The sequence below is a fragment of the Schistocerca americana genome, chromosome 3 (genome assembly GCF_021461395.2).
Source record: "Schistocerca americana isolate TAMUIC-IGC-003095 chromosome 3, iqSchAmer2.1, whole genome shotgun sequence".
In the NCBI taxonomy this organism is placed as follows: domain Eukaryota; kingdom Metazoa; phylum Arthropoda; class Insecta; order Orthoptera; family Acrididae; genus Schistocerca; species Schistocerca americana.
Genome location: NC_060121.1, coordinates 853,288,416 through 853,301,390, shown reverse-complemented (window position 1 = coordinate 853,301,390; position 12,975 = coordinate 853,288,416). Strand labels below are relative to the sequence as shown.

General features: G+C 43.8%; 1 protein-coding gene across 1 annotated transcript in view; it reads right to left on the bottom strand.

Annotated features, from left to right (window-relative positions):
• Positions 1–833: 833 nt before the first annotated feature.
• Positions 834–12,975, bottom strand: part of LOC124606439 (paired box protein Pax-6-like) — a 294,475-nt gene continuing 282,333 nt past the window's right edge. Inside the window, exons 7-8 of the mRNA XM_047138420.1 lie at positions 1,370–1,487; positions 834–1,246 (exon numbers count right to left, since the gene is read on the bottom strand). Of these exons, the coding sequence (XP_046994376.1) occupies positions 834–1,246; positions 1,370–1,487 (531 nt within the window). The remainder of the gene's footprint in view (positions 1,247–1,369; positions 1,488–12,975) is intronic.

Below are 12,975 nucleotides of genomic sequence, written 5' to 3'. Positions count from 1 at the left end.
TTTCTTTGTACACCGGAATACGAGTCATTTAAAATGTATTGTGATTACTTAAGGTTTAAGCTATAATATCAACATTTTAGTGCCTGTGAATGTCTCATGTAAATCTTAACGCTGATGTTGAACAAATGCAACGTACTTAACCATCCCAAGAAAAATAAACGTCGATATTAAAAACTTTGCGACATCTCTCTTACTTCTTCAACTGAACTGAATTGTGGCTTCTGAAAAACCTTTTCTTTTCGATGAATGTACTGGTTCGTGCAAGTATCTAGTCACAAAAACCTGTTAAACAGTCCTAAACACAGTAGCAGTTACAGTTCTACCATGGTTCCCGATGAATTATTGAATGCAGGAAATCGCTTGTATTGCTGAATTAGCTCTCGTGTTTCTTTGAGCAGAAACGCATACATGGCTAAATGATCCATCATAGGGTATGATGGATCATTAATAGCTTCCTGTTATCTGCATTATGACTGCTTACAGGAGAAAAAAATTCCGATATATCCACATTCCTTCCAACGGCAACGATGGTCCAGTAGTTGTTATTTGAAAACACACTTCACTCTCTTCCGGCGGTATAATAGTTTCTGCTTTCACTTGGTGGTCCGCAGTTGCTCTAGAGGTCCTCGTTTACACATGTAGCAGGTGAGGTCCACCATAAAGTACCGCACTCTCCTCTCCGTTGCACTGGTAGTTAATGTCCGTACATCTCACGTATCTGGCGGGCTGAGCGGGTTCGACACAGTGCAGAATGTAGGTCTTGCAAGGAACTTTCTGCAGCTTGTCTGACCGTGACAGTAGAGCAGGTGGAGGGCGACCCGTTGGGGTTCCCCCTAGACGCGATCGCGGTCGTGCTTGGTGAGCTGCAGGGGCTGCTGCCCCGCCGCCTCCCACGCCTCCCTCGCCGCCTGCACCTCCGCCCCCGCGTCCGTCGCCTCCTCCCCACGGCCGTTGACCAACGCCGCACCCTCCGGGCGCAGCCGCTCCATTCGGAAGTCCTCGTCGTCCGAGTCGTCGTTCACGTTGATCTCCTCGGAGTCGGACGAGGCGTAGTGGCAGTCGCGAGGCGACGGCGTCCGCTGCGGGGGCGGCTGCGGCTGCGGCGGCGGCGCGGCCAGGCCGCCGCCCCTGGCCGGCAGCGCCCTAAAAGCGCTGTTTTCGCCGCCCATCTGCAGCTGGTGTGTGCTGCAGTAGGAGCTGCGTTGAGCCGAAGGCGTGGAGCGGCCAGCAGGGCTGGAAGCGGGCGCTGTGGCCGGCGAGCCAGGGTCGCCGAAGGCAGAGGGGGACTGTCGGGAGGGGGCTCGCGGGTGCGGGGGCGGGTGCGGGGGCTGGGGGGCGGGCGTGTGCCCGGGGGGCCGCGTCGCCGGGGCTTGCGGGGGCGGCGGGGGCGGCGCCGGCGCCGGCGTCGGGCCCCCCGGCGACGCCCGCTTTAGGAGGCTCATGCGCTGGTGGCGCCTCCACTTGGCTCGTCTGTTGGAAAACCAAACCTGGGAGTCAATGAAAAACTACGTGAACATCTCAGGTTTACCAAATAACTAAGCAATATGTATATCTATATATATTAGCTTATAATTACAGTAACTGCTTGAAATCTGTAAGCTCTTGCATTTCTCTGCGTGACTAAATCCCATGTAACAGAAATTTAATTTTTAATTCCGTATTTTTAATTTATAAACTCATTTCATTCAGATTCCGGCAAGACCGTTGCCGTAGTCAGAATGAACTGATTCTGTAAATGAAAAATACATGTTGTAAGGGGTCCGTAGGCCCTTACTATAACTTTGCACTCGGCACAGGTCGACAGGGCAAACAATCGATTGTGACGTGTTGAGAGAGCGAGTGTCGAGTTGCGCCAGGGTGGTTGGCGGGAATGGTGTGTGTGTGGTGGCCATTATTGAAATACAGGGTCTTTAACCGAGAAGGGTGTCACCATCGCCGTGGGTAGACCCCTAAATAATAAATTAATACCGGGAAAGTGATGAAGTATCATTATGAAAGTGATCAGTGACGTTACTAGTGCCGATATTTAGTATCGCGTCTACCGCGCCGGCCTAACCTTGGAGTGCAGTGTTGGATGCAGGGATGGATTAGCGTGTGACGATAATGGAAAATGAAGAAAGCCTGTGCTGAGATTAGCCGTAATTAGATATGTATGACGAAGGCAGTGGCTGTCTCCTTTTTGTGTTTTGAGAAGAATATAAGTTCGTAATTAGTAAAACTGTGTTGGTGTTCCTTATTACCATACATTCAGTATTATAGTATTGAACAGGACGAACTGGAAAGTAACAACTTCCGTAGCAGTCAATTCCGATTACCAGCCCCATTAGGTTCACGGTCATGTTAATAATAAATATTGGGCTGCTATTCGATCAGATCAGGTCAGGATAAAAACGGAGGTGTTACAATGTCAAATCACTGAAGTTAAGCACTGTCGGGCTTGGATGGAAATTTCGGAAATTTTTGGTAAATTCCTATGGGACCAAACTGCTGAGGTCATCGGTCCCTTGGCTTACACACTACTTAACTTACGCTAAGGACAATACACACACCCATGTGCAACGGAGGACTTGAACTTCCGGCGGTGGGAGCCGCGCGAACCGTGACAAGCCAGTTTGGATGGATAACCTTCCAGGTCTGCCTGGCGCTATTGACCAGCGGGTAACATTCATCGCTTGTGAAGCAAATTAAAGGGCTATTTGGCTGAGAGGTAGCGGCTCTGGTCTCTTTATCTGACAGCGGCCAGAAGGACTGTGTGATGAGCACATGCTCTCCCATATCCACATCCAGCGACATCTAAGGGCTCCAGATGACACGGCGGTTGGTTAGTACTGTTGGGCCTTCACGGCCAGTTTGGACGGAGTATCTCATTGGGACAAGGCATTGTGAATGATACTCCGGACCTGTTCCATTGAAGAGTTACTACATGTAGGTAAAGCTATCATCAAACCCACAGTGCTTTTGAAGCATGGTCCTATTGCAGGTATTACTAACTTATCCTGCCAATCCAAAAAATTTCGAGACTGGATAAAACATGCGAGGGGCTTTCAATAAGTAAGTCAACACATTTTTTCTGAAAGCAAAATAGTATTCCAATACACCATATTATTGTCTACACTTTTGACTATAAAACCCTGTTTTTCAACACAGTCTTCGTTCAGTGCGACGGCCTTACGCCACCTTACAGGGAGGGAGAGCCTGTATGCCCTCATGGTACCAGTCTACTGGTCGACGTCGGAGACAACGTCTTGCTGGATCATTAAGATCCCCATCATCCACGAATTGCTTCCCATGGAGTGCATCCTTCATTGGGTCAGATAGATGGAGCTCGGAAGGTGCAAGATCCGGGCTGTAGGGTGGATGAAGGGCCCGACTGTCACACACCTTTGAGGACCCCAACTGGTGGACGGGTGTGCCAGTATTACCAACAGATATATCCAGTTGAGCAGCGAAATGTTTGATTGTGACCTCGAATGAGGGTGTCCGCACGTTCCAACACTGCACGAGTCACTACTGTGTGTGGCTGGCAGCCATGCGAGAGGTGGGACAGCTTTGAGTGACCTTGTCGCGATGATGACAGACGCCTCGCCCAACGACTCATCGTGCTTTTTTTCACTGCCAAGCCTCCGAAGACATTCTGTAAGCGCCTATGAATATCTCCGATGCTCTGTTTTTCCACCAAAATAAACTTAATGATACCTCTCTGCTTGAATCGCATTTCCTTTACAGATCCCATTTTGAAGGTTAAGTATAGCGCCGCCACCTATTGGAACTATGTCAGAATACAGGAGCTGTAGCGAGAATATTCCACGACGTCCCGAAACAAATTCCGCATATTTCAACCGAAACTGAACCAGAAAAAAGTGTGTTACGTTACTTATTGAATCGCCCTAGTAAAACAGAAAACTGTGGAGATGGCGGTTTTAATGGTTCAGGTGTCCTCCATAATCTTCCCTGACCTGAGTAAACCGCACAGAACGTTCATGCAACATTTCCACATGGTCAGAAAACTCCTTCCTTACGGTGTAGTTCAACTCGTGCATCATATTGGTTTCAACGTCGGTTATGTCGTCAGAGAATTGGAATGTGAATTTCTATTTTCTGTGGTTTTGTGGTAGACCTGTACTGACAACACAAAGTATCGACAGCGGTTACGATTTCTCCCAGAAGAGAATTCTTCGAATTTCGTATTTCTATAAAGTCTTGCCAGCTGTCCATACGTTGTCGTTTTTGTGCTGGAGTCAAGGTATGTGGGAAAACTTTGCACACAGTTTTCCTTTCTTCAAAACATTCAGGAGAATGTCTTACACATCTGGTTTAGAGATGTTGCGATTTGTGACACAATTTTGACACGCTGCGGTCGCAAGTACAGCATTTAACACTCACTGCTCGCAGCTTACTGATCGAATGCATCTACATCTACATGATTACTCCGCAATTCACAATTAAGTGCCGTCAGTGGGTTCATCGAACCATATTCAAGCTGTTTCTCCGCCGTTCCACTCTCGAACATCGCGCGGGAAAAACGAACACTTAAACCTTTCCGAGCGAGCTCTGATTTCCCTTATTTCTCCCTACGTGGGTAGTCGCCAACAAAATATTTGCACATTCTAAGGACAAAGTTGCTGACTGAAATTTCATAACGTCCTGCCGCAACGAAAAACACCTTTGTTTTAATGATTGCCATCCCAATTCGCTTATCACATCCGTGACACTCTCTCCCCTATTTCGAGATCGTACAAAACGTGTAGCCCTTCTCTTCACTTATTCGATGCTCTCCATCAATCCTATGTAATGCGCATACTACACCGACAGCAATGCTCCAGAACAGGGCGGACAAATTTATAGCAAGCTGTCTCTCGAGTAGACCAGTTACATTTTACAAGATTTCTGCTAATAAATACCAGTCTTTGGTTTGTTCTCCCAACAACATTATCAATGTGATCGGTCTAGTATAAGTTATTCGTAATTGTAGCCTCTAAGTAACGCAGATCTGGTTTTTTTTTACAGTTGCTGGTTCAAGGTGCCTCCGTAGTTAATGTGCTAATGCCGCTTATAAGGCAGGAATGAAATCAGTCTCGGAACTTTTTGGAAGGACGGTGTAAAATGAAATGAAAAAATAGAAAAAGAAAACCGAAGCAAGTTACGGAGGTCGTCATACGATAGAGCGATCTTGATAGAACTGTCCGTTAAGAAATCAACGTATTACTAGTTAAATTATAGTCGATTTATTCCCAGACACATACTTAACACGTAGCTGCTAGGGCATTGGCGGTCATACGAACGAAAAGAATTTTAGAAATATTGGTTTGCTCCCGCAGAATCCGTGGTGCTTAAGCCTCATTAGATTTCTGCGTTGCGGACTTAACAAAGTAGACGCGCCTTCCTTCAGACGTATGGATGTAATCAACTGTTGAGATCGTAATCCAGGTACTTGAAGCGAGGCTTGGTGTCTTTTGTCAGAAAATTCATTGCTTGGATTTTATCGCACTGAGTTCACCGGCTCTCGACATTTAGTCTTCGTCGAGCGTTCAGTGTGGAAAGACCAGTTTACATGTCTAGCTACAAAGACAATAAATTTAGAAAACCATCATTTGTACAGATAGTTTTTAATTTACGTGAGCCAAGATATTTCAGAAGGTTGTCCGTATCAGTAAATCGTCAGAAGGAAGTGTATGTTCAACTACAGAAATTATTAGCGTGATAATTCCTTCCTTATTTACTAGAATAATATTTCATTTCGATGAAGCTTTGTAATCAATAAAAACACATGTAGAAAGCACTTCATATGTTATATCTGTCCCAAGCAGTAGCTTACAAATTTCAGCACTTGTACAACTTTAAATTATTACAAGAACTCATTTTAAGGACTTGATTTGTGTTAGACTGACACGTCCTTACAAGAGATAGCTACACACAAAATTATATTGTAGTCAAACTGAAACTAACAGCCATATTAAATAACTGATTTCGCGTCAGGTCTGAAATAAGTGAGATAAGCGTATTTGTCTGGTAAAAGTGATCAAAACATTCCATAGACTCATCTACATAACCTATCATAAATACTAACAGAACAACTAAAATTAAATAGTTAGTATAATGAAGTTAATAGACCAAGAATGAAGTTAACTCTGATTAAATATTAAATTTCAAAATAAAATAAAAGTAATTTGTGTGTTTGACAGACGAAAATGTATTCCGTTCCAGCTATTGCAACGTAATTTTAAAGCAATTCTGGGGAATAGTTTGAACTAATAGCACTAAGGAGCTGTTTTCTTAGTTTTCTTGATGTTCGTTACTGAAGTGTAACTGAATGACTTTGTGTTGTATTTGCGTTTTGCTGAAGGAAGAACAGGGAATGAAATCACTATACAGGGTGTTACAAAACGGTACGGCCAAACTTTCAGGAAACATTCCTCACACACAAATAAAGAAAAGATGTTGTGTGGACATGTGTCCGGAAACGCTTAAGTTCCATGTTGGAGCTCATTTTAGTTTGTTCTTCCACCTACGCTCAATGGAGCACGTTATCATGATTTCGTACGGGATACTACCTGTGCTGTCAGAACATGGTCCTTTACAAGTGCGACACAACATGTGGTTCATGCACGATGGAGCTCCTGCACATTTCAGTCGAAGTCTTCGTACGCTTCTCAACAACAGATACGGTGACCGATGGATTGGTAGAGGCGGACCAATTCCATGGCCTCCACGCTCTCCTGACCTCAACCCTCTTGACTTTCATTTATGGGGGCATTTCAAAGCTCTTGTCTACGCAACCACGGTACCAAATGTAGAGACTCTTCGTGCTCGTATTGTGGACGGCTGTGATACAATACGCCATTCTCCAGGGCTGCATCAGCGCATCAGGGATTTCATGCGACGGAGGGTGGATGCATGTATCCTCGCTAACGGAGGACATTTTGAACATTTCCTGTAACAAAGTGTCTGAAGTCACGCTGTTACGTTCTGTTGCTGTGTGTTTCCATTCCATGATTAATGTGATTTGAAGAGCAGTAATAAAATGAGCTCTAACATGGAAAGTAAGCGTTTCCGGACACATGTCCACGTAACATATTTCCTTTCCTTGTGTGTGAGGAATGTTTCCTGAAAGTTTGGCCGTACCTTTTTGTAACACCCTGTATATATGATGCGTCGCTCATTTAATGACGTTCAGAAGCAGGCGAGAACCGATCGAGAAGACTATGCCGTAAGTAGAAGGAAAAGAGAACCAAATCTCATTATTATTCCCTTCTACTCACATGGGGTCCTTAAACACTTATTTGCCTCTAGATTAACTCACAATGTACCCATTATCATGTGGCTACAGTGAATATTATGTAGAAAATGTCGATATTTTTGAAGGGGTCTTTTTTGGTGATTTATCCGATAGGAATAACAGGGAAACGCATATTTTATATTATCGAACTGCGAACTGGCTCCACGGTTACAATGACTTCGCAACTGTGTTTTTCTTAGCAGCGCTGTCTAAGGTGCCTTGTCACGTATCGCGTGGCTTCTCCCGTCGGCGGTTCGAGTCCTCCCTCTGGCATGGGTGTGTGTGTTGTCCTAAGTTAGTGTATGTTTGATTACGTAGTACGTAAGCTTAGGGGCCGATGACCCATAAGACATTACCACAAATTTCCAATTTCCTTTGATGTTATGTAGCGTGTGACTGAGTAAGTCATACATCTGGGACAGTCATATACGTGTGACGCGATGAGAAACAGTGTAGCCCGGAAAGCAGGCTCACACGGAAAGATTAGATCATCCTTTACGAATTTATACTCTCGATTCCGAAGGCAGTACGTCAGAATCATTCGCTTTTTTGGTGCATGTGCTACAAGATACTTTTACGAATTTGACTAGGAACTCGGTAAAATTCGTTAGTTATCGTTCAACACAATTATTTCTGTTCTATTGCAGAGAAGCTCATTGTAACTCGGCTTAAGTTTCGTTATATGTCTCGTCTGAAATAGAGACGCAAAGTTTCTTGTATTTTGTCAATTTAACCAAAAGAGTTTTATGGCAAAGAGCACCTCAAAGAGGAGGTGATTTGAATCTGAAAACTACACGGAAACGATCGCATCTGTAATGGATTAATTCTTGTTGACACACCAGCCTACGTGGCGCCGTGGCTAAGATACTGCATTGGCATTTGAGGAAACTAATGTTTGACGACACATTGAGAACTGTAGCTCCAATTTCTTATTGTTGTTACGAGACACTACTTCGGTTTAGCTATGGCGCGAAGCCAGCACCACTAACGAGTTGAAGTATGCTTTAAGTATTCTGGATATTATGGATATTCTGTACTTATTTGTAGCTCGAGATGTTGCTGACTATACGACTAAAATCGAGCTTTACACGTGGTGCCGCAGCATGTTACCAACAAATGCTGAAGGACTACAGATAACACAGAAAGTATTTTTGTTGTTGTTGGTTCTTTAATGAGTGCGTGAGCGAGGTGAAATCACCCGAAAAACCAATACACCGCAGCCAAATGTTAATGAGATGTTGCTCTGTGTCCAAGCCTACAGTGTACCTTACCAGCTGCATACATTTTAGGTTATGAATCCAACTGGGCTGCGAAATGTCTGATCTCTCATGATTATGTGTTAGGGTCGGCCGCTGGGCGATGGAAAAGACGCTAGGAGCAGTCAAAAAATGGTTCAAATGGCTCTGAACACTATGGGAATTACCATCTGAGGTCATCAGTCCCCTAGAACTTAGAACTACTTAAACCTAACTAACCTCATGACATCACACACCCATGCCCGAGGCAGGGTTCGAACCTGCGACCGTAGCATAGGAGCAGTCTCCCTAAACAACAACAACGCTACAGTATCTTTACTGCTCACCAGCGATACTTTCGAAAAACAGCCAGCCTTCACCACGAACTCATTAGTGATGAAATGTCAGATAATATCTGATTTGGAGGATATCAAAGTGGTGAATTTTGTAAGGCATCTTTAAGCAATATGTGTGAGGTGGCAAGTAATACTGTCACAAATCACCTAACCTTTTGCAGGAGTAGATCTCAGACAGACCATGTGCTTTATACAGCAACTAATTTCTTCAAAATATTAATTATGTCGACTTCCACTAACGCGTGTTATTCACCGATTAGGCCCTGCCGATTAATTTAAAAGTCGGATTGGTCGCACCGCGACTACGAGAATCAAAAAGCAGTTCTTGTGAAATTCTACGTACGTATTGTGAGTTATTGCTAATTGCGAAAGATAAATTTCTTGTGCTGTCTCTCCTTTTGCTTCATTTACTCTGTACAGATATTTTTGTTGGGCAATAATTTTTTTTTTTTTTTTTTTTTTGCTCTGTAGTACAAAATATAAACACAGTTTGCTTCATTTATATTGCAACACGACTCTCTTATTAACTGAATATGCGAAAGTTTCACCGCACTTTTTTTAAATGCGTCATGCAAAATTAAAGGGCCCTACACACGCACCAACCGACCGACCGAGCGGCAAATTAGACGTATGTAGGCGTTTTGACAGACAGATCGACCGACAAACTTTCCTTGTCGGGATGTCGGGCGGGTAATACTACCCGATATCCGACTGCTGCCCCCCCCCTTCCACCCCGCAACAAATTGTGCCGTGCGTAGCCCTGTCGTGCTAACCGACCAACAAACGTTCGTCTTTTGTCACTGCGCGCGCTATTAAATGCTGTTCTAATATACATGAGAGGCTGTGCGAGGCGAACGGAACTTTCAAGTGCAGAGTTCCTGGTGAAATTTAAAGACTGCAGGTGTTCGTGGAACACGAGTATAGGAATATAGATGCAAGAATTGAAGAATTTTTTTTCATTGTTTTAACGAATCCGTAATGGTTTCGTGCGGCACGTACAATAAATGCCCGTCGATCTTGGTGTATTTCTGTTTTTATGATTTATTTCCGAGATTTATTGGAAATGTAATCTAAAAACCAAAATATCGGCTTTGAATGCACGTTAATTCGTAAAATATTCTTGCTTCATTGTTACAAGCGTTAAAAACGTCAAGGCTACATCCAAGCTCTCTGCTGTGATGAGAAAAGTGTCGCATTTCATTGTTTTTACAGTTCTAACCGTTGCTAAATGTTTCATTTCTTGTATATCTGTTGCTTTATTTGTTGGACGATGTGCGCCACTGCCATGTGCAGTCGTTCTTCTTAGAATTTGAAATGAGTTTCTTAAAATTACAGTTCATCTATTAAGCGACATACATAAATAAATTACTAACGTTTACGTGAACGTCTTTAGTTTTATTTATTTTGTTCTGTTATGGTTTTCTTCAGTCAACTATAAATCACGTTCTAGGTTCCAGGAATCAATTTAGTTCATAATAGTGGACATACAACAGCACTTGAGATTCTCTCAACATCTGCCAATGGCTAGAAATCGTAATGTAGCTAACAACCTCTCCTCACAGATTACAGCCTACCTCATGATCGTATACTTTTTCGCTAGGTTTGATGATGTTCAGCAGCTCCAAAATGCATAATTTATCTATTCTAAGATAATACCGAAAATCATCGGCTCCGAGCTGCTTAAGTAACAGAACCTGGGAAATTTCTTTCCTTTCATTAGCCACCTCTTTACTCATGGTTTCCTCTCTGCTTCTTTTGGCCTTGTTAACTCTAAAAGAGCGAAGGCAAACCCCTGTTTTTGTTTCTGTGTAAGACCAAGCGGGATCTCGTAGAACATAAACTCAGTTAACTTACACAAATCACAACAGGGCGGCGCTGTAATCGCTGAAGGCATCCGGTCGGGACATGTGTAGGCTGCTACGAGATTGGTAGGTCAATCGGTCAGCTGATAAATTGATGCTTGTGTAGAGATCTCAGATGCAATGTGCAGTACTTCTGTATAGACTGTGATGCGAGAGTGATGTCAATAGTTGAAGTCGAACAGTGACAGTCAGTCAGTATGCAATACGTGGCGTTTGCGCGTTTATGTTGTGTAATCGTGCTAAACGAGGGTTTATGACAGCGTTCTTATGTGTCGATCACTATTAGAATCAAATTTCGACCTGGACGTTTTGAAACAAAATGGTAGACTGTGGATTATTAAAAACAGCAGTGACAATGTACACACGAAGGGACACTGAATGTTATTAGATCCGAACTGTTGTACTTATAACTGAGCTGAATAAACGAATGTGCTTTAAAATTCTTATCTGTTTTGCAACTTAATGAACTGCCTCCACCGTGGAAATATTCAAACTGTTTACTACGTGTGTTCTGTTTTCGCCAGAAATGTGAATTCGCAATTGTGAGGCTCATGCTAAACACAGATGGAATGTAGGTTTGCGATCGGTGATTTAAAGTAAATTTTATACTGTGTACGGGACATTGATATCGGTGTTGTGTGTGTAAGAGGCGCGATTGTCGTGCACATACGAATCTGGATCTATACAGCAACGATTACGTCCGACCGGACTGTGAATAGAGGAATGCGATGGAGAACAGTACCACCACCCGCAGAATCATATACTAAACAAGAGGAGATATCTATTGTAATTACAGAACTGGGGAGCTACTTTAATTATGTCGCCAGCACCAACGAGCTGCTGCTGACGTCACAATACATCGATAACGAACAGGCAAGATGCAACTTTGCTGTCCCTTATATAGATTATACATATTTCATACAGAGTCTATTGCGATGTCTTTGTGTTTTGTGATAAACTTTTCTTAATATTTGATTTTCTTAAAAATGCGTGTAATTTCAGGAAGTATGTTCGCACTTGTTGACATTGTTGATTCCCTCATTAACGGTAGTCATTACTATTTACCTTCTCTGTCTTTTTCATCTACTCTCTTGTAGCTGTTACAGCATGTGCTTTACGTTCGTTTTGGAGCGGTGTGGTTTTAGATGTGTCAGCAGTGTTTCTGTCAAACGCATTCATGTGTTTTGTTGTATGTGGTAATTCACGTATATTATCGCGTCCGCCATTAGATTCCGAGGGCTGACCAATCACAACAAGGGTACTCGTTTGCTACTGGTGCAAGGCACGCTACAGGTGATAACTTTGAGTTTGACTGCTATCCACTTCCGTGAACTTTTTTTTTTATTTTCGGTTAAACGTGTCATTACCTTATACTGGAGATCATGTGCTAATTTGTTCATCTTCTCATTTGTAACTGTTCCGTTAACATTTATTGGACCTTTTTTTGAGTTCGTTATCAAATTCTGACATAATTGCTTTCGTTAACTTTGGAAGTAAAACTTTTTTTTTTGTTTAAATAATGGAAATTCACCGTCAACATTACGCAGAGAAGATCTCTTGGAACCGTTTTCTTCACAGTATCCGTGAACCTTTGGACTGGAATGGATGGCGGCCACATTCTAGGACGTGTATTTGTACCAGCACGTTTCACTGGAGTTACTTGGCATCAGTTTCTGCATACCGCACATAAGAAACCGCCTGTTTGCCTAGCTCCCTCTGGCTCCAGAATAAACGCAGCACCCGCACATCTCGGCCTCGTTCGCGACCAGTGGTATGGTATGGTATGTATTGTTTTGTATGTTAACCGGGGGCCTAGAAACGACGGAGAGGCTTCGTTCACGCCGCAGCCGCAGTGGTCCACAACCCCACGACGACTACCGCGGTCCACTTCACCCCTCCGCCGTCCCACGCCGAACCACTCTTTCAGGGTTACTGTGCGGTTCGGCCCCCGGTGGATCCCCCCGCAGGGAACGTCTCACACCAGACGAGTGTAACCCCTATGTTTGCGTGGTAAGAGTAATGGTGGTGTACGCGTACGTGGAGAACGTGTTTGCGCAGCATACGCCGACATAGTGTAGCTAAGGCGGAATATAGTGTAGCTGAGGCGGAATAAGGGGAACCGGCCAGCATTCGCCTAGGCAGATGGAAAACCGCCTAAAAACCATCCACAGACTGGCCGGCTCACCGGACATCGGCACAAGTCCGCCGGGCGGATTTGTGCCGGGAACCAGGCGCTTTTTCCGAAT